The sequence below is a fragment of the Meleagris gallopavo genome, chromosome 4, assembly GCF_905368555.1.
Source record: "Meleagris gallopavo chromosome 4, MGAL_WU_HG_1.1, whole genome shotgun sequence".
Taxonomy (NCBI): domain Eukaryota; kingdom Metazoa; phylum Chordata; class Aves; order Galliformes; family Phasianidae; genus Meleagris; species Meleagris gallopavo.
Window position 1 is genome coordinate 55,590,186 of NC_139407.1, and position 26,401 is coordinate 55,616,586.

At 39.3% G+C, this 26,401-nt stretch overlaps 1 protein-coding gene across 1 annotated transcript in view; it reads left to right on the top strand.

Moving 5' to 3' along the window:
• The first annotated feature begins 252 nt into the window (after window positions 1-252).
• LCORL (ligand dependent nuclear receptor corepressor like) overlaps window positions 253-26,401 on the top strand; it is a 61,453-nt gene continuing 35,304 nt past the window's right edge. Inside the window, 2 exon segments of the mRNA XM_085223412.1 lie at window positions 253-646; window positions 23,979-24,044. Of these exon segments, the coding sequence (XP_085079538.1) occupies window positions 499-646; window positions 23,979-24,044 (214 nt within the window). The 5' untranslated portion in view covers window positions 253-498.

The following is a 26,401-nucleotide window of genomic DNA, read 5'->3' on the forward strand; positions in this document are numbered from 1 at the left end:
AGGATTCCTAGGAAGGCGTAGCGTTGTGGGTGCGCCCCCTTCGAAGTGCCTCGGGGTGGTCGTCATTTCGCGCCCCCCCCCAATCGTCCTCCTCAGCGGACTACAACTCCCGGCGTGCATTGCGGCCCGGCCGGGCTGAGGCAGGTGGCGCGCTGCCTCACGGGATTTGTAGGCGGAGAGGCACCGAAGGGAAATGGAGCGGGTGGGGGAGAAGTTGCCGCGGGGCTTACTGGCGGCCCGGTTACCGATCCACGCTCCGCTGAGGCGGGGAGGTGTCGAGCCCGGAAGGCGGGAAGATGCAGGAGGGCGTGACGTCTCGGGGACACGTGTCAATCACTCCGCCAGGCGGTGCGCGCGCTCCCCGCCCCGGATGCTGACGGGGGGGCGGGCGCGGGCACGCGCTCGCTGAGGCGGGAGGGGGGAGTCGGGGGAGCGCGCGGCTCTTCTGGGTGGCGCGCGCGCTCGTATGTAAATGAGCGGGCGTGAGGTCAGAGGCAGATGGAAAAGGGAACAGACAGAATGGCCGCCGCGGCTCCCGCTCCTCCTGCCGCCGCCTCCCAGTGCCGGAGCCCCCGCTGCACGGCGGAGCGTAGAGGAGTCCGCCGCGAACTCGACTCCTGGCGGCACCGGCTCATGCACTGTGTGGGTAAGCGAAGGGGCGGCAGGAGGGTTCGCCCGGACGCGATGCGGGGACGAGGGGCGGAGGCGAGCGAGAGGCGAGGGGCTCCGTGCGGGAGAGGCGGGCGGCGGGGGAGCCCGAGCCCTTCTGGGGAGCGGAGAGCGAAGGGGCTGGAAGAGCGGCTCCGTGCGGCGCCGAGGCGCAGAGCCGCCCCCGAGCAGCGCGGGGTGGGCGCCGCTGTTCGATGGGGCCGCTCAGTGCCTCTCTCGGCCGCCGGCCCGGCTCGCTCCCTGCTCGGCTCCTTTTGTCTCGGCTCCGCGACGTTTGCGCGGCGGTGCCGCCGGCCGCCCCCCTCCTCTTCTCCTTCATCGCCACGGCGCCCGGGGGGCGGGGGGCAGGGAGCAGCCCGCGCGTGGCGGCGCCTTTAAGAGGGAGCCGCTCTGCACTGACGGTTGGGATTTGAAGTTTTCCCTCCCCCCTGGAAGTTGTCATGGCGACGGCACTTCTCCCCTCGCTTTTCCCCCTCCCCCCCCCCCTTCACTCCGGGGCTGCCCCGGTGCCGCGAGGTCCCCCCTCACGTGACGGCCGCACGGGGGGGGGGGAGCGGGGCTCTGGCGGCCTCTCGGCGCCGTTCCCGCGCGGTGTGGCCGGGCTCGGGGCCCGGCGGGGCGGGGGCGGCCGCTCGGCGCCCGGTACCTGCGTGCCGCGCCCGGCAGCGCTCACCGCGCGGCATCCGGTACCGCCGTCTCCGCTCGGGTCGCGCTGAGCTGTGGGGCTTTTGTTGTCTTTATTTATTTATTTATTTATTTAATTATTTTGGTGCGTAAGCACTTGGATGCCTGGGGCTGCGCGTTTGTATCGATTCGACGGAGCTCTCCTGCTTAAGGAAACAGAAATCACTGATCTTGAGATAGCGCTGTCCGCGTCAGTGATGTGTGCTGACAGCTGAGCTCAGGAGCGCGTCTCGGTGTAACCGAGAGGATGGGCAGCGCCCGGTGCGGCCCCGTGTGCTTGGGGCACAGCCGGTGCCTGCAGGCAGGTACGCTGCCGGGGATCAGCCTTGTTCTCTTCCTTCTCATTGCTGCTGCTGCTGATCTGTGTAACCCGGTGGTTGCTCCGTGCATGGTTTGGAGCACTGCTAAGCACCTGTTATGGCACCTGTGGGCGTTAAGGCACCTGTATGTACTTGTGCTCTTCTTAATCCTTCAGGTGGAATGTGGTATTCCTTAGGAAAGGAAGCCTATTTCCATATATATATGTTCGAAAAACCTATGGAAAGAATGTGGCTTAATTAGAATATGTAGGAAGAGCTTCCTGAACGATGTTGTAGTAAACTGAAATCTGGCAAACTGATCTCCCGCAAGTTACATGCGAAGTAGCCACTCCTCTGCTTCCGTCTCACTTGATGACATTTCAGATTTAAATCTAAACTGGAATCCCAAAAGGCTGCTCGATAAGCAGAGGACTTTGAGCCGATAGGAGCCTGCTGCTGGGTGCGCTCAGGGAACGCAGTCGCACCTGACCAGCGCACACAAGGGCTGCACGGAAATGCACTGAGCGCTCCGTGAGATGAAGCGTTGCTGTAGATTGGGACCTCTGCTGGGCAGACGTGTTGTTTGAAGAACTTCTTCCAACTCATTTTGGGTGGCTCTTTGGCTGGGATCAGTTAAGTGTAAAACCAGAATGTAATTACTTACACCTCTCGTTGATTCCTTTTTGTTATCGCTTCATGCTCTTTTATTCCAATCAAAAGGAGGTGGCTTTTTAGAGTATAATTTCTTTGTATAATTGTTTCGCAAAATTCAGTTGATAGAAAGGAGCCCTGTATTATGCGATTAGTGGGTGCTAAGGAGGAGGGATGTGGGCTATGATTTAATAGTGAGGAGCTCTCCAGTAAGAGCTGTTACTTCCTGTGCCTATGGAACAGTCTGTGGCTGAGAGCCCAAACAAAGTGGTGGGAAAGCAAGTAGTCAGGGTAATGATGGTAGAACACATGCTTAGAAATGTAATGTCAATGCTTACAAATTCTGTAGTGTTAACTTCTAGATTAGTTCTAATTAACTTTAAAAACAGAAATGTTCAATTAGTCTAACTCAGCAAAATATTCTTTAAGATTTGAAGAGTCTTGCCAAAATTAGTGTTGTCTGGAGGGTCTAAAGGAGAGGGAAGTGGTGGATACAATTGTTGATATAATTTATTTGGCATAACGTAGGGGCTTTTCTCCACTCTTTTCAAGAGTTGTACCTGTATAGCAAAACAAGATAAGTGGTGCAGTCAAGTAGTCTCCAAGCTCTTTAGCTAGCTTCATGTCAAGGAGGAGGGAGTCTTGTAAGTTATTCTACTATCATCAATTCTTTTTTGCAAAAATTGATGAAAGGGTGATAGAGCTTTGTGGATTATAATTTGTCAAACACTGTTAAGAACTGAAACAAGAAAGTAGGACATATCATCTGCTGCTCGCCCTTTGAATGAACAACTTTGTTTTGATGTCTTGAGTCATATACCGTATTGATATAAATTTGATGATTGCATTTCTGCAGTATAGTGTTACTTGAGCACCTTGAAATCCTTTGTATGTGAAGGGTGCCTCATCCATTTGCTTTATGGAAATGCTAAACTGAGTCAGCAATAATCCTTCCAAGACACTGATTGCCCAGCTTGAGACTAATAGTCAACAGATTGTTTATATCCCCAACAGCAAGATAGAAATAACTCGGCTGTCTGAAGTGCACTGTTTGCTTGAGGGTCAGTAACAGTTAGAGACCTCTGCTCCAAGGGCTCTGTTATTGAATAGTGTTTTCTTTGTTTTCAAACCCTTATTGCCAACGTGAATGTTTGCATGGGTTTAAGAATTAAAAGCTTGTTTCTTGCCAGGCTATTATGTTAATTAGTGACTTGTGGGATATTACTTTATGTCCCAGGTTAAAATGCTCAAGCGCTTAAAGTTTTGAAGAGAGAAACATTGATAAAATGTTACTGAAATTACCAAGAATTCTGTTACTTGATGTCTAATGTATTTGAAAGTACAAAAAAAAAAAACCTCTTTGTGTTTTAATTGAGTGGAATGTATTTACATAAATCCTAAATAGGTATGCATTATGAAATGGCTGTTGAGATGGTAAGCTTTGTGCACGTTGTGCTGAGCAGAAAGCATTCCTAAGATGCCAAGGCTTCTCCTTATGGATGTGCCTTGCTCCCGAGTACTTAGCTCTTACATGATTCAGAGTTTAAAACCAGATGCTGTTACAAGTCATCTGTGGATCTTGATTCTGTAGGTCTTGTGTGTAATACATGCTAACAAGTACTCTTTACTGACGTGGTTACAGGTAAGTTTTGTCCTTAGGTATGGTCTTTTTTTACATAAGTAGCAAAGAGAATAGCCTAATTTCAAGTTCTTATGTTCATGAAAACCAAACAACCAAACTCCACAATGATTGATATTGAAAAATAATTTATGAGATGTGGATCAGAATGGCTCAATATTCTGTTTCAGTGCCCTGTTAGTAAAACTTTGCAATGTTAAATTCATTCCATTTGATTGAGAGACGTTGGTGTGGAGCTATAAATCTTGCTTCAGACTGTAGTCAACCTTAAGAAGTAGGATTTATGCAGTTCTCCAAAACAGTCATTGACCTCGCTGATCGATTTTACTGGAACCTTATAGGCGAAGAGTTGGCGGATGTGTTGAGTCCACATAACTTCAATGTGGACACACAGAGCAGACCTGCTAATAGCTGGGCTGCATAAAGACTCTACGGCACAAACTGGTGCTTTTTGTTATGTTATCACAGTATCTTATGCACAGAGTGCAGTGCTGTAACTTAGGCTTCTTAATGAGGAGTGCCAGGTAACTCTAGGCAGGGAAGCTGAAATTTTCTTGCTAGGGCCTTACGTTGTATTGTGAAAATGTGAAAGACAGTGAATAACCTTTCATTGTAGAAATTAAAGATTTTAATAATAGAAGCAACTAATTCATAACAAATAAATGCACCTTTATTTAGGGAGAGGATAGAAGTGAGCTGCATCAAAGGATCAGCAGAACATCTGACAGCAAATAGCCTTGCTATTCTTGCTTCTTTAGAAAAACTGAAAGCTGATGAAAACAATTTTTTCTGATTGTGAAATAGTCATCTCCCTTGCTTTCATTGTCACTTCAGACTTTTTTTTTTCTAAACTAGGATACATCAGTGTATCTAATTCTGTTTGTTCTGTTTTAATGATTCTAGACTTTCAGAGGTGGTGTTCTGATTTGACAGTATTTGAATTTCTGCTCCAGCTTGTTCTTTTTGAACAAGTTCAAGTGCACTTTCCAGGAAAACAAATTCCCCTAAACAAGAGATTTGTAGCAACTGCATTTGGTATTATCTCCACACTGGCAGCACTCCTGCATGAACTGTTCGTATCTTTGTTCCCACAATGTGGACAAGTGTTCTCACTTTCCCTGTGGCTGTAAGTACTGTGCAGCATGCTACAGGCTTTTGTTGTCGGTTTATAATGCCACTGCAGTTTTTTTGTGCCAATGTAGTATCAGGTCTAATGATTCTACTGTACTTCTGTTATGTTGTGTCTGTCTGCTAGTGGTTGCTTTGGCCCAGTGCTCTTCGCTTGTGAAGCCACTAACAGACTGTAGACAAGAATGATCTCGAAATGATACCTGCTTTGGAACTTTTGCTTCCATGGCATTCTACATTCTCTAAACAGCAAACTAGCTTACTACAGCTATAAAGTCATTATCCAATATGAGCAGTAATACTGGTAAGATTTTCTTGGGCTTCTGTCATGCTTTGAGCTGTGATGTAAAATTCCTAGTACAACTCCAGTGTAAAACAGGTAAGAGTCTGAATCTGAGTGTTATTTACATGTTAGAAAGAGACTAGAGACACAGGATATTGAAATCTGGAAAGGTCCTCTGGAGGTCATTTAGTTGAAGCCATCTTTTTAAGCAGGGGTATCCAGAGAAGGTGCCCAGGCTCACATTCAGGCAGTTTTTGCTGATCCCCGAAGAGGAGAGTTGCGTCTTGGCAATCTGTGCTAGTGCTCTGTCACCCACACAGCACAGTTGCTCCAATCCCATCATCATCTGGGTAGCCCTCCTCTGATCTCTTCAGCACATCTGGGCCTATCTTGCACCAAGGAGTCCAGAGCTGGACCCAGTACTCCAGGTACAGTCTCACCAGCGCTTAATAGAGGGAAAGGATCATCTCTGTTGACCTCCTGATGATACTTTGCCTAATGCAACAGGATTTAAGTTTAGACTGGAATCTCAGCACAAGCAATTATAGATGCTGTTAGGGGGATGGTGTCATGTAGGGACTAGCTCAAACTGATATTGCAGAGTTGTTATGAAATCACAGTCTAAAAGTATAGTGAGTTGCTGTCTTGCATCGTCAAGTCTCATGGAACTGTTACTAGAATGGAGAAACCGTAATCCTGACTGCATGCTCCTGCTGCATATGTGTTTGTATCAGCATTCAGTGGACCCCTGACAGATCTGCAAAAAAGAAAAAAAAAAAATCTGAATGCTGATGCTAGCATGAGGAGGGGTGTGATAGAAGCAGGGTAGATAACAGCAGAAATAAATCACTGGGTCAGTGTAGCTGCCTATGGCACTATCAGCTGACCAGGATGGAGGATAGTCCTGGATGTACCATCCTTATTTCCCATTAGATAGTCAGATTAAGAAAAAATGGTTAGACCCAATTAGTGTATGTATGTCACTGGATGTTGATGCAGTGTATCACATGAGCTATCTTTAGATTAAAATGTGAGAAAACACATGGGACTTACTGTGCTTGTGTTGGAATATCTTTGTTTCAAATATATGGTTTTAAATGAGCTTTTCTTTCACAAGACTTTTCAGCTCATCAGCTCCTTTCTCTAAGTCATTGCCTACTGCTGTCGTGTTTATATATATATATATATATATATATATATATATATTTTTTTTTCCCCATGGGTACAATATAAGAAAAATTAAAATAGTGACATCCAAAGGCTTAGTTTAAAAAACAGATGGGGGCAGAAATGCTCTGTATATCTGGCAGTAGATTTGAAATTATTTCACTGATCTGTTGTGGAACTGCAATTGTTAAGAATATATGGAGCTTTTACGAACGGCAAAACTGCCTGCTACGCAGAGCATGCAGAGTGGAAGCAATGCATTGTCTGAATTGTTTGCACTCAGGAAAGAAGTGTGCTGCAGAGCATACAAGTAAATATACCTGTCTTGAGTTGCATGGATAAAATCTTTAGTTGTGTTTTGTGCTGTTTGTATGTAGATGGTAGCAATTCAAATTTGGAGTGTTCCTAGGAAGTGCTGTGATCTTTATCTATGGTTTTAGGCATAGCTTGAACTTGTGTATTGTATGTTCTTATATGGTAGCTGGTTATTTTTTTGCGTGCCTGGTGGAGAGCTGAGAAATTCAAACTCTGCAAGTCTTTCTGCATTATACATGCTAAGATAGTAAGAGTTTCTTAAACTGTAACTTCTGTAAACAAGAAGAGATGTTTGTAATTACAGTTCTGCTGTCAGTTTTACTGAGCCGTCATTCAGTAACTGTAATAACTGAAGCTATGAACTTTTGTTCCGTTGATGCATAACAAACTTTCACTATTATTTCTTCCCGGACTTATTGTACTTCATGATTTATGTAGACTGGTATAAGGATTTATTCATTAAACTACTCAATAAGCTATATTGTGACATTAATCTAGCTTGCAGTTAACTGGCAAATGGGGGGAAACGTGTCAGGAGAAAGAAAAGGGAAGGAAAGGTCAGGATTAGTTTGGCTTGGCTCAGCTTTCTAAGCAGGTTTACTGTGTACCTGCTGTTTCTCCTGAGTCAAGTATGAGTGGCTTCCCAGGAGAGAACAAGACTTCTGATTTATTTATTTTTTTTTAACTGCTTCTTTTAGCAACAGTTTTTTTTGTTTGTTTGTTTTTTGAAGATAGTTTAAAATGAGCCAGAAACTAAATTGTCTGAACAGCATCCTAATCAACAAGATTACAGCACTGCTAACAGTAATGCTGTTCTGCTTATCCTCCCTTTGCGACTGACTGCACTGATCTAATAGCCAACTGCCCTTCTGTTATAAGTTGTTTGGGGGACCTACAATGATTTTTGTTGCTCTGGTAAGTTTTCTGTTGAGTCTGCTGAACTGGTTTGCTATGGTAATAAGCACTAATAGTTGTGTAAGGGGGAAGAATAGGAGTTTGTCACGCTGATTGATTTATCAGATCAGCTCATGTTGTTGAGGAGCTGTATTTCAGTTACTGGCAAGTAGCCAGGACTCATACTGCCTACAGCTACAATGGGGAAAATTAGTACTTCTCCCCCTTATCCACCCCTGCCTTTTTTATTTCTCAGCTGTATTATAGGGGTGTTTTGTATAGGTGGTTACAATGGATCTCTTCTTCTTGAATATGATTCAAGTACCAAGGCTTCAAACAAGGTTATTATTCTAACCTTTAGAGTTCAGTGTGTTTGTGTGCAGTTTGGGGGTCAGCCAGAGCGTTATAGACTTCACTAACTTAAACTTCTTTGTTCTAGCTAGGACCTTGTCTTTCACCTTATCTGTGTACTCAGAGGAAGCTTTGATAGGTTGAAACGCTGATAGAGAACAGAATTTGAGTTTCATGTTTCACTATCAAACTCCTGAAAAATAAGATGGCGTTAAATTTAGTTACCCTATATTCTGGAGGAGACTGAAAAGCTTCTTTGAGGGTGTGAAGTTATTATGTGATATATCTTTTTGTCACTACCAATCTACCACTTTATCCTTCCATCTGCTGAAGGCATAGAGAAGCCAGGAAGAAGGGAGGAGAGAATAAGAAAGATGGATGTAGTGGTTTATCTATTTAATACTGTAAGGGAGTATATGATGTATTACAAAGAGCATGGGATTCTGAATTGGCAGAAGTACACTGAGTGGTAAAGGTAGAATCTCCTTTTTATTGGCTGTGATCAGCTTCATATGGCTTCTGAGATCAAAGATGCATGTAGCAAGTTGTCATATTTTTGTCTCTACTTCTGGCACAAACCTGATTCCTGTGTAATACCTTGAAACTGGATTAAGCCCTTCCTAGCTAAGTGCTTTATTTTTCCCAGAATTCTTCTGAGGTCTGTGTTGTTACTTTAAAAGTGATTCTTAACATCCATCTAGACTTGCATCTCTGTATCACTGTTATACTGCAGGGGTGAGATCTGGGTAAATGTCACTGGATGTAAATTTGTAATTTATTTTTTAAGGCCTGTTGGTAAATGGAAGGTTGCAGAACTTGTAACCTCTTTGTCTCTCAACTCTCAGATTCTGTGCAACTCAGTAGCAGCCTACTCTTGTAATGTGGGACATCCTAGCTTTTGTCAGAACTGGAGATAGCTCATATCTTAAGAGTGTTTCTTTGGAAATAATACAACACAGCAAAGCAGCAATTCTGAAGTGCTGCATGCTAAGTTTAAAAATGCACAGTTTTCAGATGATGATACTTATTTTTCTCATTCCACAAGTCTCAGCTTCTTCAAACCATCTGAGTTAAAGACTAGTTAAAATCTTTTTATATAAAGGGTAATAATCACCACTATCATAATTCTACTGCTTTATAAACTAGATTCCTAATCAGAGGGTGGTGTAATTAATCCAAAGTTGAATATGCTACTGCTTTTCAGAACTTCTGTTGAAAAAGCTATATAGATCATAGTTGTTCATGCTAAAAAAAGCTACGCCATTAAATTCCAGATTAAAATGCTAGTGGTACAAAACCGCTGAGTATCTTTGATTAATAATATTGCTGCCATATATAGTGCAGATTGTGGAAAGCTACTCTTTTGTGATTGGTGGATTGGATGCAGGTCATCTGCTGGGGGAGAGCAAAATAAGATCTACATGAGGCATACAGCTGCCTTAAACTGCTCTGTATAAAGTGACAACTGTACCAAATTCGGTCTCAAAAATTTGCTGTGCTACCAACTGAGCAATGCAGAGACTGTGGACTTCCTTAGACTCTGGTTTGTGTGCCTTCACTCTTATTCTTGGACCTCCTGATATTTTAATCCTTCAACTTTTGTGAGCAGTAATTTCCTCTCTGACTTCTTAAAATTACCAAATTGTTATCTTCCAATCCTTCATGTATCATTTGTGATTTTTTTTTAAAGTAACACTGACAATTGTCTGAACAAAAAATTCTCTTAGCTTTTGATTTTGATATTTATTTGATATTTATAAGAATAAATATATATATATATATATATATATAAATATATATATATATATATATATATAAATATATATATATATATATATATATATATTTAATATGGAGTACCCTGGTAATTTATTTGCTTTACACTAAAAATGTTCTTATTAAGGTAATTTCTAGCTTCCGTCAGGAGGCTTCTGTGATATCTTCCTCTTGAGTGTCTCGTCTGCTCAGTTTCTTCATTCAGGTATTGCTGCTAAATTCTTCATACCTTACTCAGTAAATGTCAGTCCCTGGCGATTGTGCTGCGTCAAGAAGTGCTCTATCTTCATATGATAGACTTCTGCATACTTGTCAGTAATCATGTGAAATGGCTTAACTGTTCTCCCCTGGAAATTGATTCCAAACTCATGCTAGCTGTAACTGTCCTTATTTTTAGTATAACTGTATCCCCCATGTGTATATATTGTAGGAATATTTTTATTTGGAGCTTTTCCTTATGCTTTCCCTTCCTGTCTTTCCCATTTTGTCTTCAATATTTATTTTTATTCAGATATTCTAACTTACTCAACATGGTAAAAACTGAGTATTAGTGGACAATGAGTGCTAATGACTCAAAAACTTGCTCTCAATGAATCCTTCTAATAACCCACCTGGGTTATTATAACCTGGCTGCATTACTTGTTGTCTTCCTTTGTCTTTGTTAGTTCTGCATTAATTTTATGTGTTGCACAAATACCCTTCATACTTGACACAGTTTTGCCTTGAAAATGCCAATTCGTTTATCTATCCTAGCCCTAAGAGATGGATATGCTATCAGTCATATCTGATTTGTTGGCATAATCTCCAGCAAGAGATCTTTGTCACACAGACCTTTAAGGAGCTAACTGAAAATTCAACAGATTGAGTATTTCTTGTTTATCTAGCTGATATTTTCTACACTGATGCTGTGGGCAAAAAAGCTCTGAGAGACACTCCGTGTACTCTCGTTGTCCATAAGGAAACTTGCTTGGTATGATGAGTTTTCGCTATTGAAACTTATGGGCTTACTTGCTGAATATGCCTCTTAATTGATGAATTTAGAAATACTTGCCCAAGGTTCAGGGAGGGATCATCCAAGCCCAATTTTATGTGAGGACTTCAACTTGCTGCCTGTTGTAACATTTTGAGAGCTGATGCTTGAAGTGATGTGAAATCACTTTTGGTCCTTTAACGTTCTTGGAACAGGTTATAGAATCCTTAGAGTTGGAAGGGAGGTTTAAAGGGCCAACTTCCCTACAATAAATGTGGATGTAAGGCTGGATCAGGTTGCTTAGAGCCTCTCCCCTCCTGGCCTTGAATGTCTCCAGGGACAGGAGGCACTGGCATCTTCTCAAAATCTCTCTTCTAAGGGATCAGATTACTTTTTTTTTTTTTTTTTTTTTGAGGAAACTGATGTTAACTGTGCTTCTTAAACGTAGTAGAAAAACTACTTTGAGGGTTTTTGTTGGTTATTTTTTCAAGACTTTTTATCAATATCCTAGGTAGGAACAACAGGTTGCACATCTGCTCACTTGATCTGCTTTGTTAGTCCACCACAGCATCACAAGCCATCATGAACTCAGAAACATCTGAGCAGCCTCTTCTACCACTGTCTGCAAGAATAGGCACTTGATGATGATCTGTATGGTGCATATGAGATCTCCTTTGTGACACTATACTTCTCCACTTACCCTCAGAGAACCAATAGACCTGATCATGTGGCATACAGAATAATTATGAACTAGATACTAAATTGCTTTGTCAATAGTAAATCTGGAATGCTCCTCTAGCCTCCTTCATTCTTGACTTTGTAGATCAGTAATAAATGCTGTTTTGCTCTTTGTGGATTATGAGTGACCTTGACCAATGAGGCTTAGGAAATTTGGTATCAGATAAGTAAATTCATATGGTATTTTCCATAATACTAGAACTGAGATTTATATGATTCCTGTGGTGGTTTCCTTCTTGCTGGGAATACTTACTGTAATTATAATTCATTGTGTGTTTTGTTTTGTTTTGTTTTTTTTTTTTAATAGAAACCCTAATCTTGTGTTCTTGACCTTTTGAAGATCTAGCTGGGCTTCTTAAGTAGTTCCTGTTACCTTCCTAAATTGCTTCATTAACTGGGAAAATTAGCCTACTTAAAATCGGTTCAAAATGCTTAAAGTTATTGTTCCGCATTGCTTAAGTCTTGCTGTAAGCAAAAGGATAAAACTATATTGGATAAGAGAAACTTGATGGATTTTTGAATGGAACAGTGGAACTTGGTGGAGTTCTGTCTCTTACATTCATGGTCTTCCTGGAAAAAAACTCGTCACTGTTTTTCTTAATGCTTCTGATTCAAATGCACTACTTCTCAGCTGCATGAACAGAGTACGAAATTTCATGAGGTTTTGTTCATTTTAAGGAAGAAAATAGCTATGTAACCCCCCTCTCTTTTTGACATAATATAAAATGAAAGGGTAACACTTCAAGTTTTTTAAAGTAGGCTAATGAACTTGGATTGATTTTTCACTTTTAGAAATGCGTGTTTTGTTCTGTTAAGGAGGAATGAGTGCTGCAATACAGAAGGAATGGAGTGTTTCTAAGATATGTTTGTCTGCTACATTTAAATCTACGCTCTTGTTTGGATTCCCCGTGATTAAAGTATTAAAAATCCTCCCATTATGTACTTGCAATAGGTCTGGTTTTCCTTGATCTCCCTCTTACCCAGTCAGTTGTTAATAATCAGAGTTTTATAAAATGTAGAAATTATTTACAGAATTGTTACAAATTTGACTAATTTCCAATAAATTCCCGGAGTACGTATGTGGTATCGCTTGCTTGCTTCATGGTTTGTGTTTCTCACCAGATGTGAGTCTGAAACTTGGAATCTTGCCACTTGATGCTGTGACTTGTGCCATTTAATGATTGGTAGAAAGTTAATGAAATTTTATAGATATGCACTTATCTCATTTTAAAACTTAAAAACCAAACCCAAAAGTGAAGTAACTGTTTAGTCTAAAATATGTTAAATGCTTTAAAGCAAAAATAAGAGACCAATTCGCTTCCTGTTCTTCTCTTATGTTCGACATCTTTTCTGCATGCCTAATGTAAAGTGAAAATTTGTATTCAAGGTCTTTGTTTCTGTATTTCTGCTTTTTCAGTCTCCAGTGGAAATTGAAAAAATTCAGCTTTCATCATCAAATGTTAAATAATTGAGAGTCTGTATCTGTGCACGTATTCTTTTAGTTCTAATACACAGGTTCAGTAGAAGTAACTATACTCCCTTCTAACTCCAAGGAGTCTGTGATAAAACGTGGATTACAGGTTGGATATACATGATGTATTAATTGAGGTATGCTACCTATTTACTTGGAATAATGTTATCATTCCAATACAAGAAAGACAGGGAGTTGTTAGGGTCCAGAGGAGGGCCACAAAGACGATTAGAGGGCTGGAGTACCTCCCGTACAAGGACAAGGTGAGGGAGCTGGGCTTGTTCAGCTAGGAGGAAAGAAGGCTCATTGCAGTCTTTCAGTACCTAAAGGGAGCCTACAAACAGGAGGGGAGTCAACTCTTACAAGGGTAGATAACAGCAGAACAAGGGGAAATGGTTTTAAGTTCTGTGAAACAGGCTTCATAGGGAGTCTGTGCATCTATGTCAAGTTGAAGGAGGGAAGATTTAAGTTGGATATTGGTGGGAAGCTCTTTACTGAGAGAGTGGTGAGGTGCTGGAACAGGCTGCCCAGAGGGGTTGTGGATGCCCCGTCCCTGGAGGTGTTCAAGGCCAGGTTGGATGGGGCCCTGGGCAGCCTGGTTTAGTATTAGATAGGGAGGTTCGTGGACCTTCCTGCAGCAGGGAGGTTGGAGCTTCATGATCCTTGAGGTCCCTTCCAACCTGGGCCATTTTATGATTCTGTGATGGGTTTCTATGATCACTTCTTGTATGCACTGGGTGTGTTCAAGACCAAATTTGAATGGACAGTTTAAACTATTTTAGAGTTCTTGTAGTCTAACTGAAGCATGTGAGACACTTTCAGTTTCAACTTCAAATTCTAGAAAAACTTGCAAAAAAGGGGACACAGTTAATACTAAGTATTTCAGTTGAAGTTTTTACATAGATTAGTGCTTAGTTCTTGTTGACCTAATTGACATGTTGCCAGTTCCAAACTGTGTCTAATTTACCAAGCCTAATTTCATTTAGATGCAAAAATGATGGCTATGCGTGGAATTTTGGGGGGTGGTTTTAACTGGATCCTTGAAAGAATAAAGTTGAAGGTGCAAATACATGGCATAGGTGCCATAAAAGTGCTGAAGTGTAAGCTTATGACAAACATACCAAATTAACTGGTAGCTTAAAGGCACATTGCACTCATTGATAAAAATTACTGTATGTCCAAGATTATTAAAAATATACAAACCCTGAACAAATGTATTAAAAATGGCATCAACATGTCTGGAAATAAAAACTTGCTAGAATTTATAGGCTCTGTGTTTACTGCTTGATAATTTGTCACCTAGGTGCATGATTCATCTCATTCTGCAACTTCAGCAGATAATAACTAAGTTGTATGAGTTGATTTCAGGGAACCATTGTGTGTGGTCTAGTTAAGGGATTTCACACAACTGCAAACTGCTCTTAAGAGTAGAAACGAAATTTCTGATTACAAAGGAGTTTGATCTACACAGAGAAAAAGAATGATTTCTCTTTTACTCATTTCAATTATAAAGAAACATGAAAACTCCCATGAACTAGAAACTCGAAATCCCTTAGTAAAGTCCACCTGCTTAATTTACTGTCAGGCACCAATTTCATGGATTGCTCCTGAGAGCCATAGCGTAGTGCAGAATCCTAAGTTTCAGTTTCTCGAGAGTTCATCAGGCTTTGAATGTTTTGAATTAAATACTTTTTTTGGCTCAGTGAACTTTTGTTTTCTGATAATTGTCCTTTTTTCCAACAGCTTTCCACAAGCTCTCCCTTTTTAGCAGAAGGCTTTATGTTTTTGATTCTGATAATCCAGGAACTGTGCCAGACCTTTTCATTCATTCGTTGATTGCTAGACTTTCTCCTAGATGCTGGTTAGGTGTGTGGCACTGCACAGTAGTAAAGCAGTGTTTGTGACCTGTTCATTGTTACTGACTTGCTGTGGGCTTCACTTATCCAGGATGATTAAGTAAGCATCTGAACAGGCGTTTGTGTAGGAATCAAGTGTTTATCTAACAATCCTGAGCTTTGGGGCTCGATAGCCATCTTTTTCATTCTCTTGTCCATCCTCAAATCATTATTAATAAGCAAGAACATGCTTCAAACACTTAATCTTCTAAAATAAATGGCTGTTTCTGTTTTAGCCTTGAGTAAAACTCTCCTCAAGCTTAGAACAGTTAAATTGATACCAACCACATAAGGAAGTTGCAGGTGTTTTTTTTAAGCTGGACAGTATCTTTTTTTTTTTTTTTTTTTACAGTGATATATTTGGTCTTAGTTTTCTTCTCTAAATATACAAGCTACAGACTTGTAACCACCTTAAATTATCATAAAATCATAGAATGATTTGGGTTGGAAGGATCCTTTAAAACCATCTAGTTCCAACCCCCCTGCTTCTAGCAGGGACACCTCCCTCTAGACCAGGTTGCTCGAAGCCCCATCCAGCCTGGCCTTGAATACCTCTAGGGTGGGGGTATCCCCCCTGTTTAATGTAAACAAATGAAACTGTAGTACCCTTAAGAAGCAATTTTCTTTCCTCATACCCATAGACCAGCTCAGTCATTTCCAAAGCGTTGCCCCTATACTTTTCAAATTAAAAATAATGCTGAAAATATCTTGTTGCTGCTTCAGAGATTAAATATCACTTTAATTTTGACAGTATCTAAAAGCTGCACTAAAAGGTGTCGTGGCCTCTATACAGATCTACAGTGACACATTGTTATAGAAGAATTACATACTTTGGAGGATTGGGGTGCTTCATTTTTCATTGAACCTCATTTTTTTTTTTAATAGTTTTGAATAAATACTTGAAAACTAGACCTGGTCTCAAAGTTGGTGTTAATTTTTATCTTTGCTTAAACTGCAAATCTGATTTCATTTATTTTCTATTGGCTGCCATACTTTTATTTAAAACTGTTGAACAATTGGGGTGGGGGGCGGGGAACATTTCCGCTCTTTGTTTTGCTCCTGAGGTATTGTCCATGGCTGCCTCTTGCACTGCAATTTTGCTCCCTCTTTGCATTCTGATGAACTGCTTAATGACTTAACTGGCTCCTCGGGTGTGTGTGTTCTTCTTGGAAACTGCACCATCACCTTTAGAAAGTTCTCTGTAGGAACTCAAAAGCAAGGATTTCTAGCTGAACTGAAGAGCAGCTTGTTAGAACTGAAGCTATTCTATACTTATGTTTCACGTCTCACTGACGAGTGTGTGCAGTGTATGGTTCACCTGATTTCTTTTCTCTAACAGCAGCACTCTTCTCAACTACATTAATTTTTTGAGTCAAGATTTTTCACTAGACAAATATCTTTTTAGCTTTGGTTCAGAATTTGTATTGGAGTCTAAATAGAGGATTTCCTCCCTTTCACATTGGAATCTCTGGTATGTTGGTTCCTGTTTGCTCAGGGATCTGAATCCATATAGTAAAGAAAGTGAACTTAAATATTTCAAAACTTTCTATTTTGTAAGCACTTTTGAGTACAGTAAGTAAAAACTGGGTTTGATCTGGACACAATATTCTCCTTCCATCCTACTGTGCCTTTGTGAAATCTGTCCTTAATATCTCCTGAGAATGTTTCCAAAAGAAAATGGGACTGCTTTTCACCTGAGAATGTGGCCAGCATTTTGTCAAATAGTGAGTTTACTAGATAGGCGACCTTTCAAAGGGTGCGTGGAGGGGTGGAGGAATAACATCTTTCAATTTTAAAAATTACTCGTTTTTGCTTCTGTAGTCATGATTTGGATCTGGGGTATTTTGCCAGCAGCCTAGTTCCATTATTTTTTTCCTTACAATTTGTATAAATAGCAAAAATGGTGGTGTTTTTTCTTTTTTAATTTGAAACCTCAATGGTTTTATAACCTAGTAGATTCTTTCCAAATTCTTGTTACAACAGAATTTTTTTTTTTTAAAGTAATGTCTATATGTGAAGAGTAAATAAATGAACCTATCTGTAGCTTGGGAGGGTGGGAGCAGCTGATGACCTCTAGAAGAGGGGAGAAACTGACAGATGTTAATGTCAAATTTAAGTTACTCCCTTAAATTCCTTCTTGCTCTTATTGAAATATGAAAATAACTCTATAGAATACTCTCTTTGTAACAAGTTGTAAAAGAACTGCTGCTGGTATCCTAATGGGGTAAAGATAACTAGATGTTATTAATCTTTCTCTATTACTACTTGATGCTTTTCAAAAACTTAAATTAGTGCTACAAAAAACTCGAAATGCTTTTTGAATCAATCAGATGTTCTGATGTATAAAAGGAACTTGGTGATGGGTGATTAAGGAGCACACATTTTTAAGGAATTTAAGTTTTTCATGCAATTAGATTATTTTTTCTGACATTTAGAAACAGATGACTATTCCTTTATTTGGAGACAAGCGTACCAAAAAAATCCAGACTTAATTAGGTAACCATTTTTCTGAGAGACCATAATGCATATCTGATGCAACAGTGCATTATCAGATATGTTGGAACGTGAAGTACAAGCAGCACCTGTGAAATGCAGGCATTTGCTTAGGAAGCTATAACTTTATGTGACTAGAAATAAAAAGATGAGTGAATATGAGCTCTAAGCCCCTTGCTTATCAAAAAGATAACTTGTAAGAAAGGCAGATGACTTCTTTGTCTTTAAATAAGCCAAAACAATATTTATTTCTATTCTTGCACCTGTATTTTTAGGTATTGAAGATAAAACTTGTAGAGAACCAGGAATGAGTCATTCAGAGACTGAGGAAGTTGGTGTTCTGTCTGCCTAAGGTACTTTTCAAAAGCAAATGAAAATTCTAATTCCTGACAAGACTAAGGATGCAGATTCTGCCTCTGATTAAACTTGATTAAATCCAAGATATGTTATTAATGCAAACCACAAAACATCATTCAGATACACCTCTGAATTCTACACAGTTGTGAAACTGTACAGGGGGGCAAGATAACTGCAATTTGATGCTGTAGCTAATGTATTAATAACCAGAAGGGATCACTTACAGCTAAGCAAAGAAACAAATTGCAAAGGGAAAAATGTTGAGCACGGATCTGATAGTAGAAAAACCAAGCTTCATGTTTTCAATTGCAGAAATATTTCTCTACAGAGGAAGAATTGATGGTAGCATCAGTATTGACTAGTGAAAGTTTTTGCATGAACTGTATGGCACGGTACTGTACAAACCACGGAGTTACTGCTATTGAAATAAAAGTGTGTGGGAGAAAGGAGGCTAAGCAGTTCAGGAGGTTATTGGGTCACACAATAGACTGGAGCACGCAGGGCCTGTCTTTTGATCCTTACTTGTCCATAATTTCTTCCCAGTGTGATTCTGGTTTCTGAGACTCCTCGTGCGGTCATCATAGACAGAGAAACACCTTCTCAAAACACGGGATGTGTTGTACAACTTCTTAGTCGTAATCAAGTCAGTTTAACATACAGGTGAAATAATACTGCTATTACATACAGAACACTAACAACAAAAAAAAAAAAAGAGAAGGAAGTTTCTTTTTAATGCTGTCTGGTGATATCGTACACTTTGTGCAATCTCATTAAATGTAATCCTATTCTTTGGATTTTCCCAATTACACTTTAAAGACCATTTGTTCATTTTCAGTCCCCTAGCAGTTAAAATGTTTTGAATTAATCTTAACATATTTTTCTTTTAAAAGCAGCATTAATGTACTAAACCCCATGCTGCGTAGAAAGTGCATTTGTTTTTCCTTTACATTTTCCTTTGGTTACTTTAGAATATTAAATAAAAGAACTCAGTTATCTACAACAATATTCCTTGTCTGAAGCATGTTATTTAACAACATATTTCTTCTTAAACTGTAAGAGAGGTGAGGTCTGATTTATTTATTTTAATTAAGAAGGTAAATAAAGTAGGGATTTGGATTTTAGTAAAACCATAATTCAGATGTGATTCCTAGTATTGTAAGCCACAAAGTGGAGGAGGGTGGAAGTTGGGTTTTTAGATGCATCAAAGTTGTGAAGATAGCAAAGCAAATAGAATTGTATATTGCAAGCCAAGTTAATAAAAGTGTGTTTTAAAGAAACTTGAGATCCTGTGGTGTCTCCAGAGGCTGTAGTGCTTTAAGCTAAAAGTCTTGTTTCATTGTAGTAAATGAAAACATGCATGAATGCTCCTGTCCTTCAAATCAGTGTGCAGCAATCTTGCCCATTCTGTACCTAAATGAGAATGTGTTGAAGAAGAAGGGAATAGGCAGAATTTAAGTGCACCCAGCATTTTCTAAATGCCTGAATGCATGGTTAGAAAACAACATTACGTCTTCTAATAGGTAACTCTAAAACATTAAGATGAAAAATGGAGCAGTACATATGAATCAGATGAGCAAAACCGTTCAACATGACTCACTTCAGTTTGATTTTTTTTCTAAGAAATTGATGTTCATCTATGATTACTATTATGTATCCAGAGATGAGAGTTAAATAGCCCTTGGGTGGAAAAGGATATCAAAAGTGAATGTATTTAGAAATATTTTCACTGAAGGCTTTTTATCAGTTCATTTACTTAGATTTTCCTAAACTTGAAAAAGCTGCGGCAGACGGGAGGTTGGGGGATAGTGGGGAGGGGAACAAATATCAAGGAAGGGTTTTTCTGGTAACTTAATGTAAAATAATCTATGTGGGTGTAACTTGGATTATAGATGTTTCCTTTACTGCTCCCTTTCCTCCTCTTTGGCTACAGTGGTGTAGCTAGTTACTTGGGTTACTGGTGACTGTTAAAAATGACTGTAGACAAACACTTCAATAAACCCTTGCATGAACTGTAGTTTGCCTAGGCCTTGTGAGACTCTTTGTCAAGGTTTAGTATTAATGTCTGCTAGCATAAAGTAGAAGAGCAAGGAAAAAGGCAGAAATTTTTTACTACAACTTAATCTGTTGTTGTTCAAATGTCTCAAAGTTACTTCATCACTATCACCACCCCAAAAAACCACCCTTGCAGCTGAAGACATAGAATTGAAATACTGCCAAAGCAGGAACATAAAAATGGAAAGAAAAAGGAAAAAAAAAAAAAAAAACAACTTGGGAATGAGTGTCAAGGATGAAAAGGATGAATGGAAAAATCTGCTGTTATAAAATGGGATCTGTCTTGAAAATAAAAGATCAAAATGCTGGAGTTAATATGATAATAAGCAAGACTACGGTAATCCAGAAATGAATTTGATGTGGAAAATACCAAACCTATCAGAAACATTTTAATATAGTAATGTATCCTGTGCACATACTGCTGTTCTTTCCCAGCTGTGTAGTAATTATCTTTCCAACTTCAGACCTGCCAAGTAGTGTGTTTGAAAACAGTGCTCAAATGTCAGCTTCATTTTATCACATGTAATCTTCTTGGATGTTCTCCTGATGCTTAGACTGAGTCATTCAAATGCATTTGTTGAAAACATGCTTCCAGTCTCAGTTGTGAGATGCTACTTATGGTGTCTCTGCTTCTGGCACTTCGTGTTATTTGGTGCCTTTACCCTCTCTGCCATTCTTCTGCTTCCTGGAAGCCCTCCTTATCAGGCAAGCCTGTTGGCAGTGATGATTTACTTTACCAAATGAGTCCTCTCTCAAGCGCTTTCTTTCTCAGAGACAATCTTACCGTCATGAAGTCTGACGTCCTGCCTGCAGCAAGGTGGTTGTGTTTATTTGCTGGATGTTTCTCTTTTCAAAGCCTTTAGCCTTGGTCAACACCTGGGCTCCAATGTCCTTCACTATTGTACCAGGACCCCTGCAGTTATCTATGATCTGAAGGTCTCCCTTGACGCTACCATGGGTGGTTGTGTAGATGAGCAGTAGGTGATATTGCAGTAGTCAGTGAACTGTAAAATCTTTCAGTAACATCCTTAGGTCTGGGCTCTGGGCAAGCAGCAGGCCTTTAGAGATGGCACGTCTGTATGGTGTGTGGAAGTCTTTATCCCACTTACAAAGAGGTCTGCAACCACTACCAGCTACTGCTTCCTTTTAGTGGTGTTGGTTGTGGACACATGGATTGGGCTTAGATGCCAAACTAGCAGAGTTTGTTCCTCCCTGTTCCTCAGCTCAGGGCCTTTTCAGCACCTCTTTCTGTTGCTTCAACTCACAGTTTAAGCAAGCTTTGTCCTGGAAGTCCTTATCCTAGCAGAAATGCAGCAGATTTGGTAGAGGGTGATCATAAGCAGGGTGGGGGGAAACTGCTTGAAGAGGAAGTTGACAGCTTTGTTTAGGAAAGTAAACTATGTAAATGCTTCCATGAAAAGACCGGCAGTATCATAAACTTCTGCTTATGAAAACTGTTGAGGTGACCTGACTTGGATCATAAAAGTTGTCAAATGGTGAATAGAACTGATACTCTTTTTAGATGAAGATACAAGATGTCAAGTAACAAATTGGTTAAGAGGTAGATGGAATTAATTGATGTAATTAAGCAGTGCAAAATAATAAAGATCTGTGCTTCTCTTCAGTTAGGAGTCAAATAGTATCTATGATAAATTAGTACGAGTTGCATAAGGCAGTTTGAAGTTAGGAAAGCAACCAGCCACCAAGAGATGCTTGCAAAAATACCTGTAAAATGAATATGGAACAGCTTTTTGTTTATTTTTTATTATTTGGTGAGATGTGGTAGCTATGTAAGCAAAGTGCATCTCTGACTGGTGTCTGCATGCCCTTCAGCTTTTGAAGACTGCTAAAGTAGCTGCTTTCACTTCCAATGAAAGTTTTATTGTAAATTGCGATATCAAATGGTTACACTTTATAAAATGGTCGTGGCAGATATTCAGTAGCAGCTGTATGAGAAACCAAAATTTTTTTTTTTTTCTGTTTAGGCTAAATTGAAACTTTCATAAATAGGAACATGAACAAGCTCAAGAAATGAGCCTATGTCAACCTAATGAGGTCCAACAAGGCCATGTGTTGAGTTTTAGTAAAGACAGTCCCAGATATGTATACAGACTGGGAGAGGAACTCCCTTAAATCCTTCTGAAAAGCAGCTGAGAACTGCCTGAAGTAGGAGTGGAATATATCTTTTCTGGGAGAATTTAGGAATAAGGCCTAGGAAAAGACTATGTTGTGAAGTTTGTGGATGATATCAATCTGTGTGGTTTGCTTAAACAGCTGAGAGATGGGATGCTATCCAGAATGACCTAGGCAAGCTTAAATAGCAGGGCTTGGGAGAACCTGGTGAGATTCAGCAAAGCCACAAAGTCTCGCATTGTGGCAACCCCCACTGTCAGTACAAGATGGGAGATGAAATGGCAGAGCACAGCCCTGCAAAAAGGACCTGGGGTACTGGTGGATGGCAAGCTGGACATGTGTCAGCAGTGTGCCCTTGCAGCCCAGAAAGTCAACTGTATCCTGGGCTGCATTGAAAGAAACGTGGCCAGCAGGACAAGGGAGATGATCCTGCCCGTCTGCTCTGTGCTGGTGAGAATTCACCTGGAGTACTGCATCCAGACTGGGGAGTCCTCAGTACAGGAGACTATAAACAGCCCCAGTTCCTTCAGTTGCTCCTTGTAAAGCATGTTCTCCAAGCCCTAGTATGATTTGAATTTGTATTGTATTGAATCACAGATTCAGTGGACAATATTTTACTAAAATTTCAGTGTTCATTTGGGCCTTGGATTTTTGCTTTCTAATTTTTGTGAACTATATTAATAAAAAGAAAAAAAATTGAGAAACGTATTTATTGCAAAAAGAGTAGAAACCTAAGATAGAAGTAAACACTTATGTCTCAAATCATGGAATTATTGAAAGTATAATTGCATTCAGTTGAACTTAATATATAATTCATGTATAAAAACATGGAGTTAAGCAAAATCTGAAAGGTACGTTTTAATGCAATTGTGACCTTTCAGACTGAGCAGCTCCTGTGTGTTAAGCTAACTTCTCTCATTTATGTTAGAATTTTAATATATTATTTAACACTACTTAAGGTGCGGTGGATACTTATCCCTCCTCATACCAACATGCATACAGTCTAAAGCAATGTAAATATCGCTTGTGACAGAGGGCATCACAAATGTTGAGCAGACTTATAAATAATAAAAGTGTTCTCTGCTGATATGCAGTTTTTTCTCAAGGATATCTTTTCTGTAGTAGGATGATAAAGTACTCTTGTAAAGTGCTAGAATGTAGCTCCATCTTTGATATGGGCAGCCGCCAGGTCCCAAGTATGGAGAACCTGAACCTTCAAATGCTGCTTTGAATTATCCTCTTAGCTGAAAATAGGCTTATCATATAGACGTCTATAGGAGAAGAGGAGGCACTTGAAAACTGTTTACATATTGAATTATGTTGATAATGAGATACAATTCTCACCATATTTCATCAGTTGTCCTCTTCTGTTGTGTGTGGGATGGCTTTTTTTGTTTCCCAGTTGATTTGCTCTTCTCCACTGCTGCAGGATGTGATTTTACGAAGTACCTAGAACAGAATAGCTGGTCAATCTGGAAAATAATTGGATTTATCTAATCCTCAATTTTAAAAGGTTTTTGTACAGATACTTAAGACTACAGAGAACTTCTGTAACATCAGAAGCAGAAGTTTTTAAATACATTTTTAGGAATACTTTCTTTGTGAGATAATGTGATAATGAGTCTCAGCAAGATGTTTCTAATTTTTGCAGTCCTATCTCTTCTTGCTCTCTTCTTCCAATTTCTAATTCACAGTGTAAGAAAGGCTTCACTGGTGTAGAGCTATGAGGTTAATCTTCCCACCTTTAAGATTCTGTGGCAGTTATTTTAAGTCTAATGAGGTTGTTGGGGCATGGCTTAATAGGCTGACTGTGTGCAGATGGCAGTTGCCTTGTCTTGTGTTTATCTTCTAATTCTGTTGAACGGTTCTTTAGCAGCAGGAATACTTATATGATAAATGTAACAATTTTTGAAATTGCTCTCATGATTTGAGAATATTTGATGTTAGTTTTCTCAAATTTGCTTTCCTTTTAAAATAAACCTTTAATTCACTGTTCTAAATATTTATTTCCAGGTTTTGAAAGTATTTTAGAAGGGCTTTATGGACCAAGGCTACGAAGAGACCTCAGTTTATTTGAAGGTAAATGGGTCAACTTTTAGTTCAATGATCTTTATTTGCAAGTTTTTCTTTTAGGTAGAAGTACTCTAAAATATGTATTTCTTTTTTTGTTGTTGTTGTTAAAAAAAAAAAAAAGGAAATCTCCAATTGTTTTTCTTTCTAATGTATTTTTCTTCACATTCATGTCAGTACTGTGCAGAGGCAAAACCCAATTTGAAAGTACTTGGGTCATGATATGCAGTGAGATTTTGGATTAGTAAAGCTTTCCTGAGTAGCTCTCATGAGAGTTTTACTGTTCTGGAATATTTCATCTCTGGTTTCATTCTCTGGACAGCTTTTAGAGCAGCTTGACATTAACTGGAAAAGGGAAGATTATGAAAAAGCTAGCTTGCTTTTTCTATTACTCAAATTTTAATCTTTTATGTAAAAATATATATATATATTTTCCCACTCTTCTTGTGCAATATCTATCCTTATTACATGTGAGTTTGATGTTGTTGGAGTGTTAATAACACCTAGGTGTTTAGCTAAGTATTTATCAGTTTTTAACAAAAGCCAAGGATGAGAATCTAGCACAGAATTGCTTTGAAATTTTGAAATAAATGTATTGTTGAAATAATTTTCATGGTTTTAAAAAAGCTTTCTTGTTATAAAGAATTTTCATTTCAAAATGTTCAATTTAATTTCCTCACAGTTTTATTATTTGATAATGTAATTTATGAAGCTTATAATTTATATGCTGGTAGCACGTGAGGTGGAGTGTCATATACTGTGTATATTTGCTTAGAGCAGGTTTGGAACAACTGCTTTAACGTGGCTGTGGTCTTGTCGTCTTTGTATTGCATAAGTTCCTTGGCCTGTATCATATGCCTAACACTATTTTCAAGGAAGGGGGAGAACTTTAAAATATTATTTCACTGCTATTTTAAGAATAATTTTCTGTCACTTATAAAGTTAGGCATGCCACTAGTCAGACTCTGAAAAACACTTAAATGCGTAGAATGGGGCTAAAGCTTATTTTCTGGATTAGTACTTCCATCTACTGTGTTAAAAACAAGCACATTACTCTGGAAAGTGAAGAGGGTAATGTTAATCGTAGTGTACAATTTTTTTTTTTATCTGGTTCTAATTCTAATGGGTTGTTATGTGTTAGGCTTCATGTTGATCAGTTATTAAAGCTTTATTTTCTTGCGTTAAAGGGTTTACAGTTTGAAAGAAAGTTCGGGGTATTCTTGGGGTTTTGCATAAGACAAAGCATCAAATGACTGACCAGAACATAAGTGTTACAACTAAAAGACCCCAACAGTCAACTGTAAAGTGTTACGTTACTGCTTTGAAGTTGCTTCATGTCTGTTGCTTCACTTCTTATGAGAAATACTTATTTACCTCATGTTGTTGAAGATTTCTTGTGACCTTCTACTTAAGGTGATCTGTGGTGTCCTTTGTTTACAGAGGATCTTTGACTTACTAGTTTTTTTTTTGTCCTGCAGATAAAGTTCATGTTTATCTAAAGTGTAATCTTTTGAAAGTTATTCTCCGTTCTCCAGCCCCCATCATTTGTCAGTGATATTTCCGTTTGTTTTGTTGGGGTTTTTTTTGTTTGTTTGTTTTTTTGTTTTTTTTGGGGGGCAGTTAAAGCTTTTTCCTGTAAGTCTGACACACCTGTAAAGCTGTTTTCAGTTCTGAAGCAACTGCAGAAGACATGGTTAATGATAGGGTGCCCTCCTTACCTTATTCCTTTTTATTCGTTTGTTTATACATATAGATGCTATAACACGCTGAAAGAGATTGCTGTGCTCCATAAATATGGTAGACATTGACCTTATAGGATGCAGGTCTGTTTCTAAATTGTCATCGGAATTGTGTTGTAAAGTCTAATGCAGCATTTTTGTGTAAGATTGACAATAGATCTTCCCCTTTTATTATTCAAGTGCAGTTTTTCCATTTTACAGATAAAGAAACTGAGACAAACTAGATTTGCCTTAGTTTAAAAATATGGTTGGTATAAAGAACAGAATGCACATTTTTAGGCTCTTAGCAACATTCCAAAGTCACTATGTCCTACAAGTTGTCTTTTTTGTTTGTCATAAGCACTGTACCAGTACTATGTATATGCAGCATTATGCCTCACTACCAGGAGTGTATGTTTCTTTGAATGAAGCTCAAGAAATCAAATATCTTAGTGACCTGAAAATATGTGAGGATCTGCTGAAATATTGCAGCTAAGAGGTTTTTTCTCTTACGTTGTTATTTTTTATGTATTTTTGTAACAAATAGTAATATGCATCAAGTGTAATGTGAGTGTGTTAGTTTATATAACTTCTCCTTAGCTCCATCTTGAAACAGTATTTGATCTCCAGATTCAATTATTGTACTCA